The 25,469-nt window shown below is 37.2% G+C and overlaps 2 protein-coding genes across 2 annotated transcripts in view; one reads left to right on the forward strand and one right to left on the reverse strand.

Annotated features, from left to right (window-relative positions):
- The window catches only part of ARHGAP32 (Rho GTPase activating protein 32), a 272,991-nt gene extending 248,699 nt beyond the window's left edge, over nt 1–24,292 (reverse strand). Inside the window, exon 1 of the mRNA XM_036221393.1 lies at nt 24,256–24,292. The gene's annotated coding sequence lies outside the window, so the exon portion shown is untranslated. The remainder of the gene's footprint in view (nt 1–24,255) is intronic.
- LOC118602954 (basic proline-rich protein-like) lies at nt 23,770–25,000 on the forward strand. Its single transcript, XM_036221549.1, has 2 exons — nt 23,770–24,115; nt 24,174–25,000. Exons 1-2 carry the CDS (start codon nt 23,770–23,772, stop codon nt 24,998–25,000), a joined length of 1,173 nt encoding a protein of 390 aa, XP_036077442.1.
- Nucleotides 25,001–25,469: the final 469 nt, after the last annotated feature.

Here is a 25,469-nt window from a genome sequence, read left to right on the forward strand (position 1 = left end):
GGTGCAATTAGAGCCTTATGTGCCTAACTCCCATTCAGTTCCAATTCCTGAATCAAACATGAACACTTGTAACATCATTTATTAAATGAAAGGGGAAAAAAAACTCGTGCGACCCAAATGTTCTGATCATCTGACCACCCCCACTTTAAAAATTAGAAATGTTTCCCCAAAGTAATTTCAGTGATCATGTATTTTCAATTTCTCAAGAATCTCAAATTTAAATAATGTGTCATATAGAACATGTGTCATATAGGAATCTGGAACACATAATCACTGCATCGAGAAGCCTCCCTACTTCTCTTCCTCCCTCCTATTCCCCACTCCTCAAATAAGTTATGAGATCAATTTTGAAGAAATATAATTATTTTACTTTGAAACTTTATGATTTTCTTCAATTGAATCAACATGAAATGGAAGGGGAAAAGAAGGACAGGACATTGGGAGAAATTTATTCCAACTGAAATATCATGTTTTTACTAACAAAGATCACTGCCTTCAAATGTCATATTCAGATGATTCATTCTTCCAGATGGATTCATCTTATTTTTATTTCACCATTCCTGTTTCATCTTTTTGAAGCAAACTAATTCTCAAATATGGCATCTACGGAGCTGGTCATAATAAACAAAACAGCTGATTACTTACAAATGAGAAAATTAAACATCAGTGCAATTAAATATACACATTTAAACTAAATATTTGATTACTGCACACACTGGAGTGATTTATGCTAAACGTGAACATTGATTTTAAATCTGATGTATTATTCTGTTTACTCAATAAATCTGAAAATCCACTAAAAGGTTAGAGGTTTCCTTGATAGCTAAGTGGATTAAGCTAGTAATATTTCATCAGTTGAAGGATGTATATGGTAGAAATTAGAAGGTATACGAAATGAATATTAACTATACCTAACCAGTTGAAAATCACCAAGGTTATTAGCTAAGGAAATCAGGAGAAAAAAACTGGAGAACTTAACACTAACGGTTAACAAAATCTGTTATAAAGCTGTAATAATTAAGACAGTATAGTGTTGACAGAAAACTAACAGAAACAGAATAGAGACCAGACACAATCCACACATATCTGGTTATCTGACTTACAACAAAGCTGACACCGCAGGGTGGTGGGGAAAAAAGATAATCTTTTTAATAAATAGTGCTGACAAAACTAAATATCCATAAGAAAAATAAATGTTTTAACCGCCCCCCCCCCATATTCTACACGAGTCAATTCTAGATGGAGGGGCATATTGAGATATAAAAGGTAAAACAAAGTATTCATAGAAAAAACACAGAACATCATCTTTGTGATATTGGCGTAGACAAAGATATTTTTTAATGGTTCCCAAAATGTTCTAACTATAAAGGAAAAGCTGATAAATTAAATAAGACCTAGTCCTCAAAAGACACTTAAGGAGTGAAAAAGTAACTCGCAGATTAGGAAAAGATACCCATAGTACAAGAATCTGACTAAGGATTAGTATCCAGAATATAAAAAGAACTCCCATATGCAATAAAAAAAAGACATACAACTCAACAGAAAAAAATGGGCAAAAGTCTTTAACAGGCACTTCACAAAACACACACACACCTAAATGTCCAGGTTAAAAACAAAGAACATATCAACTGCTAGTGAGAGTACAGAGAAGCTAAAACTCTCATACCCTGCTGACACCCTGTGATTCAGCAATTCCATTGCAAGGCACATCCTCAACGGAATATTTACACATACTTACCAAAGCTATGTATTAGAATGTTCTCAGCATCCGCATTCATAATGGTCAAAATAGTGGGGTGATGATTTCATAAAGTTACATAAATGTCTAATCATTATGTTGTATACCTGAAATTAATATAATACTCTATGTCAACTGAAATCGAAATATTTTTTTAATTTAAAAATAAATAATAAAATAAAAATAAAAAACTAGGAACAATCCAAATGCCCAGCAGTAGATAAACTGGGATATAGTCACTCACACAACAAAATGCTACACAGCAATGAGAATGAACGATCTATAATTATAGATAATGATATGGACAAATCTCACAGAAAATGCTGAGCAAAAGAAAGCAGACACAAAAGAGAATATTCTGTGTGATTTCATCTATGTAAAATAGAAATACAGGCAAATACTATTTTATGCTGTTAGAAATCTGAACACTAATAATCCGAAAGGACAATGGAGGAACTTCTCTGTTTCTTGATGAGCTAGCCATGTATGATCTGTGTACTTTCCCTGTACGTATATTACACATACATCATTAAAAAAAAAAAAAAAAGGTGGGGGGAACAACCTCCAGTTAATCTGGGAATGAGGGTGATCAGGTTATCAGACTCCTATGCTATAACTACCTTAAATCCCCTCCACTCAGAGGGAGCTCTAATAGTTTCAATACAGAGTATGGAGTCAGATGATACCAAGGACCTGAAATGAGAGAGTAGATGAAATAACAGTGGGAGGAAAAAAAAAAAAGAAAGAATAGTGAGAAATACGAGACTATTTATGAATACTGCATTTCCTTCAAACTTCTAGCAGTAACCAATAGCCATCCAGCTGAATGTCCAGCTGGCCCAATCAAATCTCAAATAAATAGCCCAGGGTCTTTTGGATTTGAAGTTAGACTAAACCCCTTGTTAAATTATTATTAGTTGTTAACCAATGTCACCATGATAAAATAATAATAGAATCAAAAAATACATGTAAATATATCTTATAAAATAAAAAATATCCCATAAAGATTATCAGAAATTTTCAAATCTCCTGAAAGTATGTCTTAATGGGCATATAAATTATTACATCAGTTAGGGATAATGTTCTGATGCTTGTAACAGAGGCTTAAACAAGGTAGGGGGTTCATTCTCATGAAATGGAAGTTCAGAGAGAGGCACTTGCTGTTTTTGGTCTGGCAGCTCATGAACAATATGGGCTAATTGTTGAAAAATAAAAAATTATTTTAAAAAAGAATATATGAGCTAAGATCTCTAAATCTCTTGGCTCTTCTCTAAAGTTCTCTAGGATACTAATACAGCTCTAATCATCATCTCTAACCTCTAAATAGAAAGAAAAAAAAACAGGTGAAAGGGCTTTTCCAAAAACTTACATTCAGAAATTTCTGCCTGCATCTCACTGACCAGCATTATGTTACAAGGTCACTCCAGCTAGAAAGGAGGCTAAGAAATATATAGTTTTGTAGCTAGGCATTCTTCTGCTTCTAACAAAACTTAATGTTCTATTAGAAAGGAAAAGGGGAGAAATGGATATTAGGCTCTGCCACAGCTATGATGAGTTTACGAATGATGCATTTACCAATACTGAATATCTCTTTTTAATCTAGCAACTTATAAATTTGTGGCTCATGGCACTAGAAGAAATTTTCTGTGGTACAATTCTGGCAATTATTTTTCCAAAGTATTTTTCATACTGTTTACCACAGGGAGAAATGTAAAAATTCAGGCACTATCATATTAAAAGACCAGCTACAGCCACCATTTCTGGGTATAGTACCTTTCATACTTCAATGTTAATCTTTTATAAAGAGAATTACAAAAAAGTTGAATATAGTTTCTGAAATACTTAGTTTTTAGATGTTATAAGTTAATAATTAAAAAAAAAAAAAAAAAACAGAACTTCTTAAGTCCTGAAAAATTTTTTCAGAATAAACAAATGAATTCTCAGCGCTCTTTTCTGACCCAAAGCATTATTCACTATTTATCCAAATTACTATTTTTTTATTTTAAATTTATTATTTGCCATTTCATGAAATCAAGTAATGTGGCACTTTTATGCGGAAGTAGTTATCAAAACACAACTTTTCCCTCTTGATATAACAGGTATGAATAATGCTATATTTAGCCAGCATTCCCCATATTCTTCAGTCCTCTTTATCTTTTCCTTGTATAAACCATCCATTTTAAAAAAATGGAGCGCACTATTCAAAAAAAATCTTATTAGTATCTAAAATAGTAACAACATATTTCACAGGGGATTTTAAAAAGAGAATATTCAATTCACTAAATATTCCATGGCAATTTTATAGCATTCTGTAAAATTGCCATGTAATATTTAATACATTCTCTATTTTGGGCAAAGGTTTGCTTGTTCTCTCTTAAACAACTATCACATTAAAGTCTAACCGAAGTTTACTATATATCGCAGGAAAGACTTTAATTAAAATAAACCAAAGCTAAAACTGAAGATATATATATCAGTTAATTCAAGGAAATTAAATTTAATTGTTTTAATCTTTGAAACATTTAAAGACTGTCTCCTCTACCAGAGAAAGATCATCTGATACCCTCAGTTGCTAATTTTGAGTCTATTCTCTTATTTCCTTTACAGTGGGGTCTGAAAGGCTGCTCATCTGCAGCTATCTGTACCTTATATGTTCCTCTCTGTATCCCTCTCTAGCTCCCAGCTCCCAACTCTCTTTCAACCATCTCCCCTGACAAACGTTTCCCTTCATGGCTTTAAGTCCCCTCCATTTTACATTTCTACTTCCACTGAGGATCACAGACACTTGGAAGCCCTAGTCATCTTAGGTATATTAAGAAAGACCTAAAAAAGAGTCTAAAGAACTTCTGCTAGTATATTGTTATATTTCCGAAGAGCAGCTGATAAATCAAGACTTAAAGCTAAACTTTCAAAGTAATTTTTCATATGAATATGATGAACAAAATTCTCTAAGTACAAATGAATTAAGAATTTATGTTAAACTTTTTTGGTAAATCAGTATTTTAATATATATACATAGCTACATTTAGAAAAGTTATTCAAAAGTCAATCATCTTTCTTATAACTACCATACTAATTTTTCACACCTCATCTCTTATCATTCAAGGACAAAGCTGCTAATGAAGCCAAAGGCTCAATCTCAGTGGCTCCAGTTAAGCTAAATTATCACAGATCTCTGCAATATATCACAATCTATAAACCAAATTGACACTGATCATTAATCAAAAAGAGAACTACTCAAAAGTATGAGAAGAAATGCACAAATGCTTTATTGATAGGAAGGAGGACCACCTCAAAGCACATGCACTGTTTAATGGTGAATCAGTCCATTAATTCCAAATATAAACATCTTGCTTTACTATTATATATAACTATGCAACAATTAGTTACATACATAATGCAACAACATAAGCCAGAGCCAGTTTTTCTCCAAAACGGTAATAGTAGTATTAATATCTCCTATTTTTCAAGATCAACATATTTGAAATAAAACCTTGTTATCTGAATCCAGTTTGAATACTGGCTACTGCAACCAAGAGAAGTTAACTCAAGGTTGAGCTACTCTACATCTATAAAAGAGCTCCTCTGTATTTTTATTTATGGTATTCATATATTGAAAGATGTTACTAAAGTTTTATTAACCACCTTGGGAGAAAGAAAAAAAAAAGGATACCAGAAATGCCATTATTCTCTCTCTCTCTCTCTCTCTCTCTCTCTCTCTCCTGTGGTTTCACTAATACATTCAATCACTGGACAAATATTTATGGATTTCACTCTCTGACTAATGCCCAACCTTTATGTGATTTAAAAAAAAAAAAAAAAAGCTAAGGAATAAGTGTGTGACCCAGATATAGAAGACTTTTCAACTAGTATAACTGGAGGATAGCTTTCAAAAGAAGATAAGAACTGCAGAAGAAGGAATCACTAGCATCTACCACTGTATAAAATGGCAAAAATTAATGTTGCTATTTTTGTACATCGAGACAATATTTTCATAAAGACTATCACTTTGGAATATGAATATCTAATGAGATTTAGCTGAATGGGCAAGAGATTCTCCTGAGACTAATAATAATTTCTTCCATTTGAGCTTTTATTTTTTTGATTTTTGCTTTTTTGTTTTTCTGGAGTAGGGTCATTCAACAATTCTGTAGAAAGCAAGGAGAAAGCATATACCAAGTATACTGGCAGTTTTTCCCATCCTCAAACAATTCCTTGTTCAGATGCACAGCCACAGAAGTTCAAAGGTCACTGGCATCTTTATACTCAATTCCATGGTAGTTACAAACAAACTTTTGTCCCCATTACTTCAATGACATGTCTACAACAACTACACTGACTGAACTTTTACATCTGAGGCCTGCATGTGCATTTCTTAACTGAAGGACCACAATATTTCATTTATGCTTCAACCATAAATGATTAAATTTCTTTTGTGAAATAAAATAATTTATTTACCTGGGGGAAAATGAATGTTGATTTTAGCCAAATACAACGAGCTTCACTGGCAGTAAAGGTCTTATAGTTTCTTGTCATAATTATCATATTTATTATTTTGTAAACCTCTGTTTTCTTTGATTTTTGGGGTTTTCCTCATTTTTGTTGTCTTTATTTTAAACCATACATGAAAAAAGTGAAAAAAAATTATCATGGGTTTTTATACAGTTATAAATCTAAAAGTTCTTTCTTAAAATATGACAATAAATATACCTAAGAAATCTCAGTTGTAAAATTTATTTTAAAATAGAAGAGCCTAAATATATAGGGATAAGTAATACAGTATTAGGGATAAATACAGTATTATTTAGAATACAAGTAATTTTACCTTTATACACTTTAATAACTCTTACAGCATAAATCAAACATTTAATTGCTAAAACTGTGCATTTAAACACTACTTTCTAAATAAATTCCTACTACTTTCATGTGTTAACAACCTCTAACATCTATTCTAATAAAATAAAATACTGTCATTATAGCTGAATAATTAATCAAAAATAATTACCCCCAAAATTAACCATCTTTGAAATAAAATTTTTTAGGAGCTGAGCTGAAAACTACACGAACACAAATCAACTGAAGCATGATGCTGAGAGGCCTTCACCAGTACCAAGATAAGAGACAGTTTCCTCTACACAGAAAACTTTCCATAACTGTTTCTAAGGCAAATGCTCCTAGAAGCCTGAAAATACTACTTAAAATTTACTGAGCTACCACTACTGTGCTGAACATGATACTCCTCAAAGAAAATGAATCCAAACCCCTTTCTTTTTTTTTAATTTTAATGAACACACAGTAGAAAAGAATACAGCTGAAAGAAGTAAAAAAGAACAAATCACACAGCAAAGATCATAGGAATACAGAAATGTTGCTAAAATTTCATATATAGTGGCTCTGGACAGGGCTAAACAAAGGAAAAAAAGGTCTAAATTTAAAAAGGAAAAGTTAGTCCAGATTTTGTTACACAAAATTTGGTAACTCAAATATTTCTAGACCAATGCCTTTATAGGATCATTTAACCAAAAGTTCCTTTTTTCCTACTTCTGCTAAAGTCCGTAACCCTGAAACTCTAAGAATATCATAATATTTTTCATATCACTCGCTAATCTAGCTAAAACTAATCAGAAGTATTTTCTAAGACTTGTCTGCATCAGACCTTCCCTCTCTACCTTTCAAGAGATTCGCCTATAAAAGAACAGCTCAGGCTACATGAATTCCGTTTTCTAAACCCTGAAGCCGCGGCCCCTATTTTGATTAGACAGGAATGCTACCAGAAATAAAGCCAGTAAAAACCAAGCATTTTTCCTGTTTCCACCTCTCTCCTATGCCAAGCAAGCGGGTGATGAGGAATTCACCAAATACTTTTAAGGACATATTCCTAAGCAAATAAATGTATGAAAACTGCTTCCCACCAGAAGCAAAGAGTAGATTATATAATTTATACTGTTAATCAAAGTAATTTACACTTTAAACATCTCACTAAATGATTCCCAGAATATGAATGGTGCAATGAAAAAAAAGCAAACTAAATATATTAGAACCTTATTTAGCAGGAAATATACTACCAGGAATGACATACTTTTACTGTTGTTGGAAGGAAATTTGCCCATGCTTAGCCATTACCGTATCACCAAATGAAAAATGAAGATGTAATGAAAACTATAGGACCCTATTAAAAGAAACTGAGGAGACACAAAGAAATGGAAAGATATTTGAAGTTCTTGGATTTAAAGAATCAACATAGTTAAAATGATCTTATTACCTAAAGCATTATACAGATTTCATTCAATCCCCATAAAAATCCTACCAGCTCTTTTTAAAGAAACAGAATAAAAACCATCAGATTTGTATGGAAGCAAAAAAACAAAAACAAAAACAACCCTGAATCGCCAAAGCCATCCTAAGAAAAAGAACAAGGATGGAGGCATCACTCAGGCCAACTTCAAATTATACTATAAAGCGACAATAATCAAAACGGCATGGTACTGGCAGAAAAACATACATACAGACCAGTGGAACAGAACTGGGAGTCCAGAAGTAAACCTATGTTTATATGGACAAATAATTTCCAACAAAGGAGCCCAAAATATACAATGGAGGAAGGAAAGCTTTTTCAATAAATGATGCTGGGAAAACTGGAAAGCCACCTGCAAAACAATGAAACTGGACTGTTGTCTTATCACCACATACCAAAATTAACTCAAAATGAATTAAGGACCTGAATATAAGACCTAAAACAATAAATTACATAGAAGAAAATACAGGAACTAAACTCATGGGTCTTGGACTTAAAGAGCATTTTATGAATTTGACCTCAAAAGGCAAGGGAAGTAAAAGCAAAATAATAAATGAATGGGACTATATCAAACTAAAAGGCTTTTGCACAGCAAAGAAACGATCGACAAGGTACAGAGAAAACTATCGGAATGGGAAAATATATTTGCAAGCAACACCTCCTATAAAGGCCTAATGTCCAAATATACAAAGAACTCATACGACTCAATAACAACAGAAAAACACACAATCCAATTAACAAAAGCAGAAACAAACTCATAGATACAGAGACTATTTTGAGGGATATTAGATGGAAGGAGGACTGGGGGGACAAAAAAAAGGCAAGGGGATTAAGAGGTAAGTACAAATGGATAGTTGCAGAATAGAGATGGAGATGGAGAGTGTAGCATGGGGAAGATGGTTAATGTAATAAGTATGTAAGGAGGAAGAGGGGTACTAGATTTAGTGGGGTGATCAGTTTGCAAGTTATGTGGCTCTCCGATCGCTATGCTATACAACTGAAACTGGTATATTATTGTATGCCGACTATAAAATTTTTTAAAAACTCATTGAATTGTCTATTATATTTTTTGAAAGACAGAAAAAAATGTGAAAAAAAAATGGGCAGAGGAACTGAACACCAATTTCTCCCAAGAAGACATACAAATGGCCAACAAACATATGTAAGGATGCTCAACATTGCTAGCTTTTAAAGAAATGCAAATCAAAACCACAATGAGATACCATCACACGTCTGTTAGAATAGCTGGTATCAACAGGACAAGTAATAACAAACGTCGGAGAGGATGCAGAGAAAAAAGAACCCTCATACACAGATCTGGTGGGACTGAAAATTGGTACAACCACTATGGAAAACAGTTTGGAGGTTTCTCAAAAAACATGAGGGGAACACTTCATGATATTGGATTTAGAAATGATTTCTTGAATATGACACCAAAATCAGAGGCAACAAAAGGCAAAATAGATAAGCTAGACTTAATCAAAATTACAAACTTCATGCACTAAAGGAAACCATCAATAGAGTGAAAAGCCAACTCACAGAACAGGAAAAAATATTTTAAATCGCATATCTAGTAAGAAAGAGATCAATACACAGAATGTATAAGGATCTCCAACATCAATAACAGCCCAATTCAAAACTGGGCAAAGGACTTGAATGAGCATTTCTCCAAAGATCAACGCGAATGGCCAATAAGCATATTTTAGTCAACATCACCATCATTAAGCAAATCTAAATCAAACTACAATGAGATAATACCTCACGTCCATTAGGAGGGTTACTAGCAAAAAAAAACACAAACAAACAAATAAACAAACCCCCAAAATAAGTGTTGACAGAAATGTGAAGAAATTGGAACTCTTGTGCATCATTGGTGGGAATGTAAAATGGTACAGCTGCTATGGAAAACAGTATGGCAGTTCCTCAAAAAATTAAAAATAGAATTACCATATGACTCAGCAATTCTACTGTTGGATATATATCCAAAAGAATTGAACATAGGATCTCAAAGATATATTTGCACACTCATGTTCATAGCAGCACTATGCACAATACCCAGGAGGTGAAAGCAGCCCAACTGTCCATCAATGGATGGACAAATGTGGTATATACAAACAACAGAATATTATTCAGCCTTAAAAAAGGAAATCTTGTCACATGCTACAACATTGAAGAACCTTGAGGACATTATGTTAAGTGAAATAAGTCGGTCACACAAAAGAAAAATACTGTATGATTCCATTTATATGAGGCATCTAAAGTAGTCAAATGCACAGCAACAAAAGAGTAGAACAGTGGTTACCAGGGGCTGCAGGTCACGAGAAATGAGGCCACGTTGTTTAATGGACACAGAGTGTTAATCCTACAAGGTGAAAAAGTTCTGGAACCGTACATATAAAAATGGTTGAGATAGCAAATTTTGTTATGTAAATTTTACAATAAAAAATTAGTATAAGTAACTACTTCATGGGGCAATTGTTGTAATTAAACCAGATACCACATGTAAAGTGCTAAGAATACTTCCTGACATTTCAATAATATTTAAATAATGTCAGCAATAACATTAGCTACTGATAATATGAATAAACAGATATTTACCATTTAGTGAAACTGCATCCTAAATTTAGGATTATAAAAAAGCATTCCTTGAAAATTAAGCAAGAGAGTTTCATATGAGGAATGGGAACCTCTGATGGTTCTTGATCTGTTAGAGTGGGGTAATGAAACTTAAGCTTAAGGAGGTGAGTATGGCAAGCTTGATCAAAGAACACAAAATCAAGTCTGAGAAAGTTACTATGAAGAAACTGGGAAAAGTGCTACAGTGATGTCATGGTCATGCCTAGAACTCAAAAACAAGGAAAAAGAGAATTTGTATTAGAACTCAAGTTCCTTCAAATCATTGCTTTAACCAATAAATACAACTCTTCATTCTTAGAAAGTCAATATGCGAAAGTCAGCTTAGTTAAAAATATAACAGTTTTTTCTCCCCATCAAAAGTTCAAATAGAAATAAGCATTAAAACATAAAAAGCCTAACCTTCACCACCAAGAAAGCCTTTCTAAAAATATCAGATTCTCTAAAAGCAATACAGAATGGAAATATAAACATCATGCTGTATTCTCATTGACAACCTGTTCTAAGGAGGCAAACAAATTAAGAATATAAACTATGGAGACATGAGGAGTTCTGTATCTCTCATACATTCAAACACCTATCACCATGATAGTCTGCTAAATATACAAACACACATACAAAGTAAAATCTTGACCACTCAAAACCCTTAGAACAGGGTTTCTCAACCTTATGCTGCTGGCATCTACACCTGATAATTCTTGGGAGGAGAGGGGACAATTGCCCTGTGCATGAATTACACTAGAAAATTAGTTATTCTAAATGTAAAAATATAAATCTGGGAAACATCCCTTTCTTAGCTCAAGTTGAATCTTTATAAATCATTTCATATTATTTATAGAGTAATACTGAGGAAAACACAGACCTAAATTTGAATTCTGAATCAATCCACATTTAGGTGATCTGAGCAAGCGGCCACAGTATTCTGAAGTTTAGATAAAATAACATTGGTAAAGATTAACACAAACTAGGCACTAAATTAAAGTGAATTTACATCTGTGTCAGAATTTTTTTTAAAACTGGTTTATAAAAGAATTATTTCTAAAATATACTGCAGTCTTCTGCCTTAATGTAATCTAACCTTTTATAAATGACTCAGGATGGCCATTTCAAACATCACTGTAATAACTAAATATGACACTAATATAGAGAAGAGAGCTATCAAAATGGGTAACACACAGAATCAAGTTTCAAGACCCTGGATTAGTTCTTTGATTCCCATTGAAATAATACCATAAGTTGAGTCTTCAGGTTAAAAAGTAACAACAATAAAGAAGTAATATAAGTTGGGATAGAAAAACTCTAAAAAATTTAATTGCCTGCATGCCCTACATGAACCAGAAGTGACAGGCTGTCCAAAAAAAAAAAAAGTACAGAAAATCAATTTGGGTTAGTAGAGAGAATATACCAAAAGAAGGGTCAGAAGAATGGAGTTCTAGTTTCAACTGCCCTACTTGAGTGAGAATATGTAGCTAGATTAAGCCACTTAACCTCGATCTACATCCTCATTAATAAGAAGGACACAAACCTACTTTGAAACTTCCAACATTGTCAGGAGAACTAAATCATGTCGCTGAAAAGAAATTATCTCAAAGCTGTATGTAAAATACTTTACACGATGAGACCTTAATAGTCATTAGACATCAGTCTAAAGCAGGGTTTCCCATTCTTTTTCACTTAAGACACAGAAAAATGACCATACTGGTACAGGCACACTGGGGTAAATAAGCTGTAAAGCGCCAACAGCAATCAGCCTAGAGGCTCTTGCCACTCAGCCACTGACAATTCTCTCTGAGGACTAAGGAAATCAGTATTTCTAACCCATCTGTAACACATTCAGAGCACTGCCTGGCACACCAGTTAGGAAGCTCTAATTAGAATACCATGTCTAATTAGGAGCACTATAAGAGGGAATTTAACATTTTCTACAATAATTGGCTCTGGCAAACAGAATCAAGACCAGAGTTTAACTATGTCCTGGACCTAACTAAGCAACAAGGATTTGTGGATGGCCATGCACTGGCCACACCCTTGACAATGGGACAAGCTGTTCTCAGAGCCTAAAACGTGTGCCCACCTGCAGCCTACACACCCCACCCTCACCTTGTCCAGGACCCCAGAATTTCCTGCCTATTTCCAAGATCTGCTTAGGCCTCTTCTCTGATTTGGTCTTCCCAAGGGCAGATGACTCCATCAGTATTTACGTCTCTAGGCCCCAAAGACTGTCAAAGAGCTGCTGTCTGAAAGCTGCATGGGGATGTATGAGCTGGAGTATCCACATATGTGCACACACCATGCCAGGAGCCTGGACTGAGAAGGGGACCCTGGGTTGGAGGCTGGGTCTTCCTTCAAACTTTACCATGTCCTGTAGCAGAACACAGGGGAATCTGAAAATTCCGTCTGACTTTGATTTAGGTCATTATGAAGTTTTATTTAAGGTGGGCAATGGAACGACTATCGGTTAGCTTGATTTATAACTTGTAAATTTTTAAACAGCATGGCATATGGACTTCCATTTGTATTCTTGCCTGGAATCCCAAAAATGTTAGGGATGAGCCTGAAGAATGATCTAAAAACCTTGCCATATGAGAAATAGTTAAAGAAAATTAGTACATTAAGTCTGGAAAGAAAAAAAGGCTGATAGGAAGATAAAAGAACCAGCTATTTTTCACATGACAGCTAAAGAGCTATCACGAGAAAAATAAAGCAGATCCGTGTGGTGTTGGAAATGCAGGGAGTTGCATTCCACTTCAATATAACAAGGAATTTTTAAACACTAAAAATCTTTTTTAAAAAAGAGTTGGGCTGTCATGTGAGCAACCGAGTTTTTAGACACTGAAAACACAGAAGCACAGAGGAGATGATTCTCTTCCAGGGATACTGGGGAAAGGTAAACCCATATATTCCCTAGAGGCCTACATAACTGCAGTACTCAACAGTCTTATGAGGACGTAGCTCTCTATACAAAAATGAGTGGTATGAAACACAAGGCAATATGAAAGTTAAACCCTGAAGTAACCTTTCTTGCTTAAAAAGTCCCTGCTGTCAATTTACTCTTGTCATTGGCCTCCTTACAAAATGGAGGTGAATTCCTCTTCTACAGAATTAATCACAAAATAAAGGCTAAACCAGCCTTATCTCAATTAATTTTTTTCCATCCTCCAGAAAATCATAACTTTCCCTACTGTTCCCAGTTGAATCCTTTGATTCATTATTATCACTGTAAACCTTGTCTTCCATTCCCAAGATGGACTCAGCCATCTCTCTGTCATCAACAAATTCTTTAAGTAGGGAATGCTGCAGATACAGAATGTATCTAGACAGAAACCCTGCTCCTCAAACAGCTTATGAAGGAAATTATAAGTTAAACACAGGAGCAAATAAATAATAAACTAATATGAAGAAGGTAATTGGGATAATGTAGAAGAAAGAGATTGAGATGAGAGAATGCATGTATAGGTAACACGAAGGCCTCTCTAGGGAAGGAGAAGGAAGTCATGCAAAGATCTGAAGAAACAACATTCTAAGCAAAAGGGACAGAAATTGCAAATCTCTAAGAAAGTATGTGCTTAGCTTGTTCAAGAGGATAAAAAAGAACATCATCCACCTATTAGAATGGCCAAAATCCAGAACAATGCAACACCAAATGCAGGAGAGAAACACTCATTCGTTGGTGGAGTAAATGCAAAATGATATAGCCATTTTGGAAATGTTTGACAGTTTCTTATAAAACTAAACATAATCCCCGACTTCAAATTATACTATAAAGCAACAATAATCAAAACAGCATGGTATTGGCAGAAAAAAAAAGACACACAGACCAGTGGAACAGAACTGGGAGTCCAGAAGTAAATCCATGTTTATATGGGCAAATAATTTTCAAAAAAAAAAAGCCAAAACCTACAATGGAGAAAGGAAAGCCTTTTCAATAAATGGTGCTGGGAAAACTGGAAAGCCACCTGCAAAACACTGAAACTAGACTATTGTCTTATCACCATACAACAAAATTAACTCAAAATGAATTAAGGACCTGAATATAAAACCTAAAACAATAAATTGGATAGAAGAAAACACAGGAACTAAATTCATGGGCCTTGAACTTAAAGAACATTTTATGAACTTGACCTCAAAGGCAAGAGAAGTAAAAGCAAAAGTAAATGGGACTATATCAAACTAAAGGGCTTCTGCACAGCAAAAGAAACCTTTGATACGCCAAAGAGATTGGGGAGTGAGGGGAATGGCAAGGCAAAGAAACAAACATCCAAATGGGAAAATATATTTGCAAGTAATGCCTCTGTTAAGGGCCTAATGTCCAAAATATACAAAGAACTCATACAGCTCAATAACAACAAAAAAACAAACAAACAATCAAAAAATGGAGAGTGGATTATCCCCTAGAAACAAGATAAATTTTGTGACCCAGTATTTTAAGAAAGAAGTTAAAAATATATGCTCTACTAAATCTCAAACATCAGTCTTCTTGTTTAACTGTGGCAGAATGCATTACTGTAGTTTAGAAATACATGCTTATCAGTTATAGTAACTTTCTTCCAAGAAGACATACAAATGGCCAACCATCGCTAGCTATTAGGGGAATGCAAATCAAAACCACAGTGAGCTACCATCTCACACCTGTTAGAATGGCTATAATCAACATACCAAGAAATAACAAGTTTTGGAGAGGATGAGGAGAAAACTGAACCCTCATAAACTGCTAGTGGGGCTACAAATAGGTACAGCCACCATGAAAAACAGTATGGAGGTTCCTCAAAAAAACTAAGAATTGATCTATCATATGATCCAGCAATTCCTCTACTGAGTATTTACCTCAAAGACTTGAAAACATATATCTGAAAAGGTATTTGCACACCGATGTTCACAGCAGCATTACTCAGAGTGACCAGGACATGGAAGCAACCCAAGTGTCCTGTGACAGGTGATTAGATAAAGAAGCTGTGGTACATATATACAATGGAATATAACTCAGCCATAAGAAGCGATGAAATACTGCCATTTATAACAAAATGAATGGACCTCAAGATAATTATGCTAAGCAAAATAAGCCAGACAGAAAAAGTTGAAAACCATGATATCACTTATATTTGGGATATAAACATAAAGCAACAAACAAACAGAAACTCATGAACATGGACAATGGACTAGTGGTTACCAAAGGATGGGGTCGGGGGAGGTAGATGGTATAAAAGGGGTCATATATGTGATAACAGAAAGAAATCTAACTATGAGTGGTGAACATATAATGCAATATATATATATATATGACTTATTGTTGAATTTTACGCTTGAAACTTATTAGATTTCATTAACCAATGTCACTATAATAAATTAAAAAATAAGAGGAAGGAAGGAAGGAAGGAAGGAAGGAAGGAAGGAAGGAAGGAAGGAAGGAAGGAAGGAAGGAACTAAACCTACTCTTACCATACAATCCAGTAATCATGAGCCTTGGTATTCGCCCAAATGAGTTGAAAACTTATGACCACACATGGATGTTTACGCAATTTTATTTATAACTGGCAAAATTTGGAAGCAACCAAGATGTCCTTCAGCAGGCAAATGGATAAACTGCCATACATCCAGGCAATGAAATATTATTCAGTTCTAAAAAGTAATGAGCTATCAAGTCATGAAAAGACATAGAAAAAACTTAAATACGTATTAGTAAGTGAAAGAAGCCAGTATGGAAATGCTACATACTGTATGCTTTCAACTATATGACTTCTAGAAAAAGCAAAACTATGGAGTCATTAAACAGATCATTGGTAGCCTGAAGTTAGGGTGGGAGAAGACAAGGCATGAATAGGCAGAGCAAAGAAGATTTTTAGGCCCTTGAAACTACTACGCATAGAATGTACAAAACCAAGAGTGAACCCTAACATAAACTATGGACTCTGGGTGACAACGATTGTCAGTGTAGGTTCATCAACTGTAACAAATGGTATCACTCTGAAGGATGCTGATAATGAGAGGCTATGCCTGTGTGGGGACAGGAAGTACATGGGAAATCTCTGAAACTTCCGCTCAATTTTGCTGTAAATCTAAAACTGCTCTAAAAAATGATGTCTATTAATAAAGAAAAGAACATCATTTTGACTGGAGCCCAGTGATCAAAGGAAAGAACAGAGCAAGATGAGACTGGAAAGGAAGCCAGGAGCCAGATCATGCACTACAGACATTTTGAACTACATCATTCTTTGTTGTTAGGGGCTGTTCTGTGCATTTTAGCATGTTTAGCAGCATTCCAGGCCTCTACCCACTAGATACCAGTATCGCAGTCCCCCTACTACCCAACCCCGCAGTCCTGACAACCAAAAATGTCTCCAGACACTGCCAAATGTCCCCTAAGGGCAAAAATCTTCCCCAGTTGAAAACCACTGACATAATACCTCATAAATGACTAAGATGGAGGTTTTGTTTCCAAGGTAAAATTTTTAAGTTTTAATTTTAGTGTTAAGTGTATGAAAGGCCAATACACATGTGATATGATCGGATTAACATTTAACATCATTTTTAGTGCCTGTGTATGGGATGGGTGAGGGATAAATAGGCAAGCATAGAGACAAGAATAAAGGGAAGTCTGTTAGCAGTTTTCCAAAGGAGAAAGACTACTAACCTAGGTTTTTTACTAAGAAAAACTGAGATGTAGTCAGGTCCAGTTTATTTCGAAGGTGGAACCGACAAGACTTAACATGAGATAAGAAAAAAAAATGGAAGATGACTTCAAGGGTTTGGCCTGCACAACTAAGTAAATGGTGATACCACTTATTGAGACAGTGAAGACTTAGGAGAGGTAGAGAGAGGTATAAATGAAAAAGTAATGTATAGTTCTGCATTGTTCATGTTACATTTGCGGTGTTTATTAGACATCCAAGTGGAGGAACGGAGTTAAGATGAGTCTAGAGCTCAAGGGGGAAAAGCAAATCAGTAGTAGATATATATATACATATATATACACATATACATATATATACATATATATACGCATATATATGTATGTATATTGAGAAATTTAAGCCTCTTCAGCCTATAAATGGTACTTGAAACCATGAAAATGGATGAAATCATCTGAGTAGAGCCCAGGGAGTTGGGGGGGGGGGGGGCAGGGAGGAGGCATTGTGGGTAAAGATAAGCTGGAAGAAAGAGAGAATGAGAGGCTAAGAGGTCAGAGGAAATAGTAGGCCATTGTGAAATGCTGGTAGGAGATCAATAAGATGTAGACACTGAACTGATTATTGGCTGTGGCAAGATATGGGCCATGGCAGGCAGGCTTGATTAAAAATAACTTCAGTATAGTAGTAGAACGAGAGGTCAAATGGATCAGGCTAAAGAGAGAGTAAGTAGTAAGGAAACTGACACAGCAAATATAAACATCTTTTGCTATAAAAAAGAACAAAGAAATTGGGCAGCAGCTGAAGGGAATCATAAGGTGGAAGAGAAGGTGGTTTAAGAGAGGTGATTTATTCAGTTAAAATATTAGTGGCTCGAACAATAAAAATTTTACTCTTCTCTCGCTTAACCATCCAAAGATAAATAAGCAGTCCATGGCCAGGAGGTGGCTCTGCTCCAGGAGATCATTCAAAGAACCATCTTATTGATCCATGTCCCCCTCAAGTGTTGCCACCACCTACAGGTGGAATAAGGTGCAACAGCACTACAACCTTCTTAGCAAAAAGGAAGAAAGAGAAGTAGAAGACAACCAGCTTCCTTTCTAAGGCCATGACCTAGAAATCACACACATCACTTCTGGTCACATCCATTTAGTCGAAATATAGCTGCATGGCCATATACAGCTGTAAGAGAGAGACTAGGAAATGCAGTGTAGTTGGGTGACCATGTGCCCATGTAAAACTTGAGGATCCTATTACTGAAAGGACGCCGCAGAGAATGGCATTTGTTGAATGATTAATCATCAAGGAATATATGTTATATTACTTAATCATCAAGGAATATATGTTTGCATACTAAAAGAAAATGATAATTTAGGAAAGAAAATAACTGTAGGAGTGAAGGCCCTAAGAAGGCAAAAATAAATAAGATCAGGGCACAAATTTATTGTCTCAGAAGCAAGAACATTTTGGTCTCCTGTGACGTCTCACATGCTTGACTTTTCAGAAGAAAGGCTGTCCTTTGAATGCATTTCCAGAAAATTAAAGTAACCCTTCCCTTCCATCTAGTAAATATAGCAATTACTCAAAGAGAAGTTCTCACTTGGGTTGTCTACTGATAGGCTGATACAGACCTACTGCTTCATCAGAAAATGTGACCAATTTCAAAGCTGGAAGGGGTCTACAAAGATCATTTTACAAATATTCGAGGCCACAAAGTATCCTCTCCAACAGTATATCCTGGTCCTCTAACTGCCAGATGAAGGATTATCCCACTGCCCCCTTGCCTACTCTTTTATATTTTTCTTTTCATGTTACAGTTTATCTTCCCAATGAAATGAACACTTCCTGAAGGCAGAGAGTCAAGAGCACCTTCTTTCCTATCTATTTTCTGTTGCATCCAGCACAGAACAAAATATATAATATGTACTCAGTAAATACTTTTTAGTTCACTGATGAAAGAGACTTGGTTTCTCTCAACCTGCTGGAGCCAGGATTCCTACTAAATCTGGAAGACCACTGGATATAAAGCAACTAGTAAGGATGGCTGGGTTCTCCTCGTATAGAAGCTCAATAAAAACCAGGTATGTGCAAGAGGACAGTCCCTGCTATTTTAAAAAATCAGAGAATCATAGAATTTGTAGTAAAAAAGAATCTTACAGACCTCTAGTAATGACCCCTCATTTTAGATATAAGGAAAAATAGGTTCAGAGATGAAATACTTGTCCAAAGTCAGACTGTTTACAACAGAGCCAACACGAAAACTCAGGTCCTCTGACTTCAAGTTCAAATCTCCTTTCCCCGTTAAAGGCTACTTTGCTATTTTTTGTCTGAACTTAAATTAGATACTTATTGAATATCATATAATAATGTTCTTCAAAAATGCTCAAAATGCTACTTACTCATCTTAAGAGTCTTTTTACTACATACCTCTCCAATGAAAAGAGGAACAGGAATTAACTGCTTCAATCCTATACACAAAGGAATAAAAACAATATAGCCAAATGGCTTGCCCGAGATCACAAGGCTGAATCCCAGATAATAATAATTTTCCTTTTGAAGTGCAAACAAGCGGAATATCTACTTTAGATTTCACAGAGTATGGTGCCTACCTCTTATAACAGAGACAAAGTAAACAGGTCATAACACTTCCATAATGTAGGGTCACACATGCTTTTCCTTTCAATGCTTTCCATCTCCACAACCTCCAAAATTAATGTATATTAAAATCCATAGTACAAAATAAGGGAGGAAATGGATATATGACAATAAGTCAAATAATAGGATCTCTCTGAAAACTAGAATTCTACTTCCACTCTGAACATTCTGGTTCATATATCTGCATGAGATATTAAGCCAAACGCCTCATTTATCACTTCCTTTTACCTATCCTAAAACAATCTTTAAATACCAGGGAAAGCTCCTTATTCAGGTACACTGTGAAGTTGGAAACATCCATTTTACCAATCTTTACTACACTGAGGAATATTCCCTCTCAACCTTCAACTCTCCAGGTATAAAATCTTTGGTTGGTTGATTGGTTTTAACATCAAAAGAAAATACTGTCTCATGATATTGGGTCTCCTGTAGGCCTCTAACTTTCTTGAGATGCTACAATTAGAACCATGCAGTTTAGTTTTCCAAGTGCTGCTGCTCTATGGTTTTATGGAAGGACCCCTCTGCCTCCATCCCACTATTCCAACAAGAACAGCAAGGGAACATTAATGCTCTTGAATCAATTCACTGCATTTAAGCATCATCTAAGGCATGAAACTACACAATTTGCAGGACTGCAAGAGCCAAAATGACCCTAATTCTGTTTTGTTTAACTCAGTCAGAACAATGGCCTGTGTTTATTTGCTCAGTCTTACTTTGAGATTAACGTTAAGTAAACCAGTACTTGAAGTTGAAAAAGTACATCCAATTTCTCAATTGTTAAGATAATTTCAACCAAAAACTTCAAAAAGCAGCTTAATATCAAAGTCTCTGGATAGTAGACTAGATCTATCTTTAAAAAATAAATATAGTAACTTTTATTATTTTAACTTGAAGAAGATTGTTAGAGATGTTGATGCAAATCATAAAGACTTAGTGTCATATATGTGTACGGAAAGTTATCTAACTCTGGTCTTATTAAAGTAGGTTTTTCTCACATATCTTCCTCAAAGAAGAAGCAAAACAAAAAATACCAGTACAAAATACAAACGTAGTATACAAACGTAGAATAGTATCAAAAAAATTTAGTATACAAATGTAGAATAGTATCAAAAAATTATCAAGAACCAGGATCTCTGAAAAATAAAGCATAACTCTTTCAATCCATTCTTAATCATCTAAATAAATGATTAATAAAAATACAGTATAACATGGCAATTTCTCAAGTTATTCCTATTATAGCTGGTAACTAAACTAGTGGTTCAATAAAAGAGAAAATTTGATAACAAGTAGCATACCACTCAGGAGAACAACTATACTACAGGGGCAAAGGCGACATGCAATATTTTAGGCATACATTTAGACCAGAATTTATAATCATCATCATCTATGATGTATTGAGTGCTTAACACAGTTATATTGTATTACACCTTGATATGCACCATTTTATTTAATCTTCACTATAATCTTCCAAGATAGAGTCTATTGTTATTCTCTGATTACAAAGGAGGTACCTGAAGTACAAAAACATTTGTCCGGGATCAAAGTTTACACCACAGCTGACATTCCAGGGGTCTTAACTGTATATATGAAAGGAAATCAACACCTGTGCTAAGTCAAAAAAAATGGAAGTCCTAAATCAGGGTTTGGCAAACTTTTTCTGCACAGAGCCAGACAATAAACAGATTAGGCTTTGCAGGTAATACTGTCTCTGTTGAAAGAAGGCAACTCTGTTGTAGTGTCAACATAGCCACTGACAATCCATAAATGAATCAGTGTGACTGTGTGCCAATAAAGCTTTATTTATGGACACTGATATTTAAATTTCACATAACTTGCACATGTCATGAAATACAATTCTTTTATTTTTTTCAAGCATTTAAATTTTTTAAGTAATTCTTAGCTCATAGACCATACAAAAAGCAAACTGCAAAAACAAACAAACAAACAAACTGTAGGCAAGATTTGGCCTACACTGAATTTTGCCAACTTCTGTTCTAAATAATCCCAAAAAAATATTTTTTGTTAAAAAGGTTTTCCTGCAAATTCTAACTTGTAGCCTTCTCTGATATTTTGAACTGATGCTCTAAAGCTCAAAGTCTCAATAAACGACATCTGCCCCAGAATAATCAAAAATTCCAGAGAATTCCAAACTATAGGTACTACATATGGATTTCCTAAGAATGAAATGGAATCACAACATTTTGGAACTGAAAGAGATCTAACACATTCCCATTCCTTATGAGACTAAACAATGAACAATGTTTAGTTCATTTCATTACATTTTTCTTCTGCTACCACAATCTTCTGAAGAAAACAGCTGCTAGTCCCTGACATTTGTTAAATGCATTTACAGTCAACAGTGAATCTATATATACCATGAAGACAATACAACCAGACCAGCTTGGAAAGGGAAAACACTGCTGAATAAGTCATTTAAAGAGAGAATAAGAAAGAGAGAGAAGTGAAGATGGATATATTGACATTAAAGTCTCAACCCAACTGCAGCATAGCTTCTGGTGATTGGAAAATTATGTGGGGGTTGGGAAAAGAAAAGGAACATAACCACTGGAATTCAAACCAACATCAAAGGCTCTAATGACAGTTGAGCCTGCCTGGCTGTTTCTTAGCCTCTCCCTAGAAAACAAAACAGTTATATAATCTAAGAAGGTTCTTCCAAAAAACACTTCCTCTCTGGTCCACTTACATCCTATCACCCACCTCAGTGTGCACCACCACCATACAGTAAACTGGGCTTCTACCCCAACTCTGTCTGGACAAGCCTCTGTCCAAAGTGCTGCTTTATTCCATGGCCTGCTATAGGGACAACAGTATGTCGATAACTGGGCCTGAGTACACCATCCTAGAGACCTTTTCTATAAAGCATCGTCACATAACCAATTTTAAGAATGAAGCAGATTCCAAATATTACTGAAAATAGAAATCACAACAGCATAATACCCCATCTTCACAAAGAGCCCTATTAAAAAGACCAATGAGTACTTTAAAAACTTTGACATCATGTTGGAGCAGTAAGTGATTAAAGCTTCTATTTCCTTCACTCTCAAGTCCAAGGAACGAATGTCAAGATTCTGAGCTAGACTTCAATTTATTCAATAAGGAAAAATATATTAATGAATCACAACCATCACTACCCAAAAATATTGCAACAACAAATCCAATTACTGGATCAAACTAGCACATTTTCTGGAATCCAAGAGCCACTGTACTCTAGCACCATATGCTTTTTCTTCTTCCAGTAGAAATACGAATATAGACAAGGTTTACAAAAGTAACAGAAGTTATTCCCATTCAGACTGACTTAAAAGGTCTAAATCTGTGCCAAATTAAACTCTAAAAGAATGGAAAATAAAAGAGAAGCTGACAACAATGCAATGTGGCCCAGCTGCCAGCTATCCATGTAGCATCATGCAGTGCCCCAAGCATTTCAAAAGCAAATTGCAATTCTGCATGCAGATCAAAATTATAATTATCCCAATTCTAATTCCTAAAAGCTTACTATTAAACTGCATCCCAAGCATCCTGCTGTGGGTCTCCTCTCCTCCTCTATCCTCTTTAAGCTTGAGCAAGAAGTGGAGGTTATAAAGGGTCCAGAAGTACACCAAAGCAAATAAATCAGGCGTGACTTTCTCTTCCTACCGTTTCTCTTGATGTTTGCGAAAATCTTCAACAAAAATATTTACTCGAGTCGACAAAATGAGAAAGGAACAATACTGGCCAGGTGGCGGGGAGTTCAAGGGAGAAAAAAAGGCACTAAGTCACCAGTATCGTCCAATGTGTAGCAGCAACTTCAGCCAATTAGAAAGATGAGAGGGAAAACTCCACGGGAGTCCCCACGAGCACGGATGTGTCGCCCGACCTACTCCACGCACGCCAGGGGCAGCACTGGTGGGAAAAGCTCCCGCAGCGGTCTCCTGGGAGCACTGCGTCCCCGGAGCCCCCTCTGCCATCCCACGGAATCGCGGCTCCGGCTCGCCTGGAGGCTCGGGCTGGGAGCACCGCGGCAGGCCAGAAATGCGTCTGAACCCCTCGTCCGCCGAGGCCGCGGGCAACAGGAGATGCGAGCGCGGAAGGGAGGCGGTCGGCCCGAAACCCGGTTCCCCCGGGAGGCGGGGGCAGTGAGTCCGGGGGGAACAGGGGAAACCCGAGATGGTCTCCTAAAAACATCCGATCCCGAACCTTCACTTTAAAAAGAATTTTTTCCAAAAAGAAAAGCAAGGCCCCCGGAGCCTTGCCCGCGGCGTCTGCCCACGTCACCGGCGCCCCCTGCCCGCCCGCGGCCCCCGCCTTACCGAGCCCCGCGGCCCCGCCGCGCCGCCGCGGCCTCGCTGCGCCCCGCTCGCCGCTCCGTGTCTGCCCTCCGCGGGCGCCGGGCCCGCCGCGCTGTCCTCCGCCGCCTCCTCGTCGTCGTCCTCCTCGTCCTCGCCGCCGAGCACCGCCCGCACCGCAAGCCTAGCGCCTGGCAGCCCAGGGCAGCCGCGGGGGCTCGGCCGGACGCCCCCCGCGCCAGCGCCTCATCCCGCCTGGCCGCCCGTCAGGCTCGGGGGCGGGGACGCCGGGCTCCGGGCCGCGGCCTCGCTGTCCCCACCTCCGACACGCACCACGCTCGTGCGCCCCAGCGGCGTCCGCCCAGGTCCGCGGTCCTCGGGCTGCGAGCCCCTCACCCGGCGCCTCGGGCCGCCCCCGCCGCGCCCCCGCCCCGCAGCCAGCGCGCGCCCGCCGGAGCCCGCCGCCTGCCGGGCCTCCGCCTCCTCCGCTCCGCCTCCTCCTGCACCTCGACGCCCGCAGCGGGGAGAAGAGGCGCGCCGCTGCGGCCGCGGGCACGAGCACGCGAGAGGGGGGCGGGCACAGCGCGCGCGCGGCCGCGGGCAGCGGGGGCGCGCCCAGGCCTTGCCTGCCGTTGTCCCGGGAGCGCACGTGCACTGCGGTGGGGCGCAGGGGTTAGCCTGGAGCAGCTCGGGCACTGAGATGCTGCTGTGGAGGTTTGGGCGCGGTCCGTTGCTTTGGCTTCTGCATTATGCTGCGGTGCAAAAATGAAAAACGTGCCGCAGCAGCGGTAACACCAGGAAGAGACCTCCTCTGAGACTACAGCAGTGGCTCTTCTCCGCTCCCAACTGACTCCTGAATACTGTCACCGAGCGGGGAAGAAGTGTTGCCGCAAGTCGGGAAGATCCTTGTCTCTCCATCTCTTGCGCATTTTGATCTAAAATCAACTCGCATCGGTTATTATTGGGGTGGGGTGGGGAGACTAAAAGTTCCTTCAGTTGCAATTCTTCATTGAGAGTTATGGACCAGATTGGAAGTGACATGGCAAGGAGAGGTAGGACACGAAAGGGTGAAGGTAGCAAACCTTAAGGTTCGTGGCCAGACTGAAAAGAGATCTTGGAGCCAAGTGGAGGAGCTCACATGGAACCCCCTGCCTGTGGATGGCACTAACCTTGGTTCACCCCCTAATCCTTTTGTTCAGCCTCTAAAGGCTGTGCAGCACTTCCACCTGAAACAACCA

Source organism: Rousettus aegyptiacus, unplaced genomic scaffold (assembly GCF_014176215.1).
Source record: "Rousettus aegyptiacus isolate mRouAeg1 unplaced genomic scaffold, mRouAeg1.p scaffold_m13_p_5, whole genome shotgun sequence".
Lineage (NCBI taxonomy): Eukaryota > Metazoa > Chordata > Mammalia > Chiroptera > Pteropodidae > Rousettus > Rousettus aegyptiacus.

Excerpts from the sequence above, each read along its gene's own strand:
- LOC118602954 (XM_036221549.1), top strand. The coding sequence starts at position 23,770 with ATGAGAGGGAAAACTCCACGGGAGTCCCCACGAGCACGGATGTGTCGC. Across the intron at positions 24,116-24,173 it reads AACAGGGGAAACCCGAGATG|AAAAGCAAGGCCCCCGGAGC; the intron begins GTCTCCTAAAAA and ends TTTTCCAAAAAG.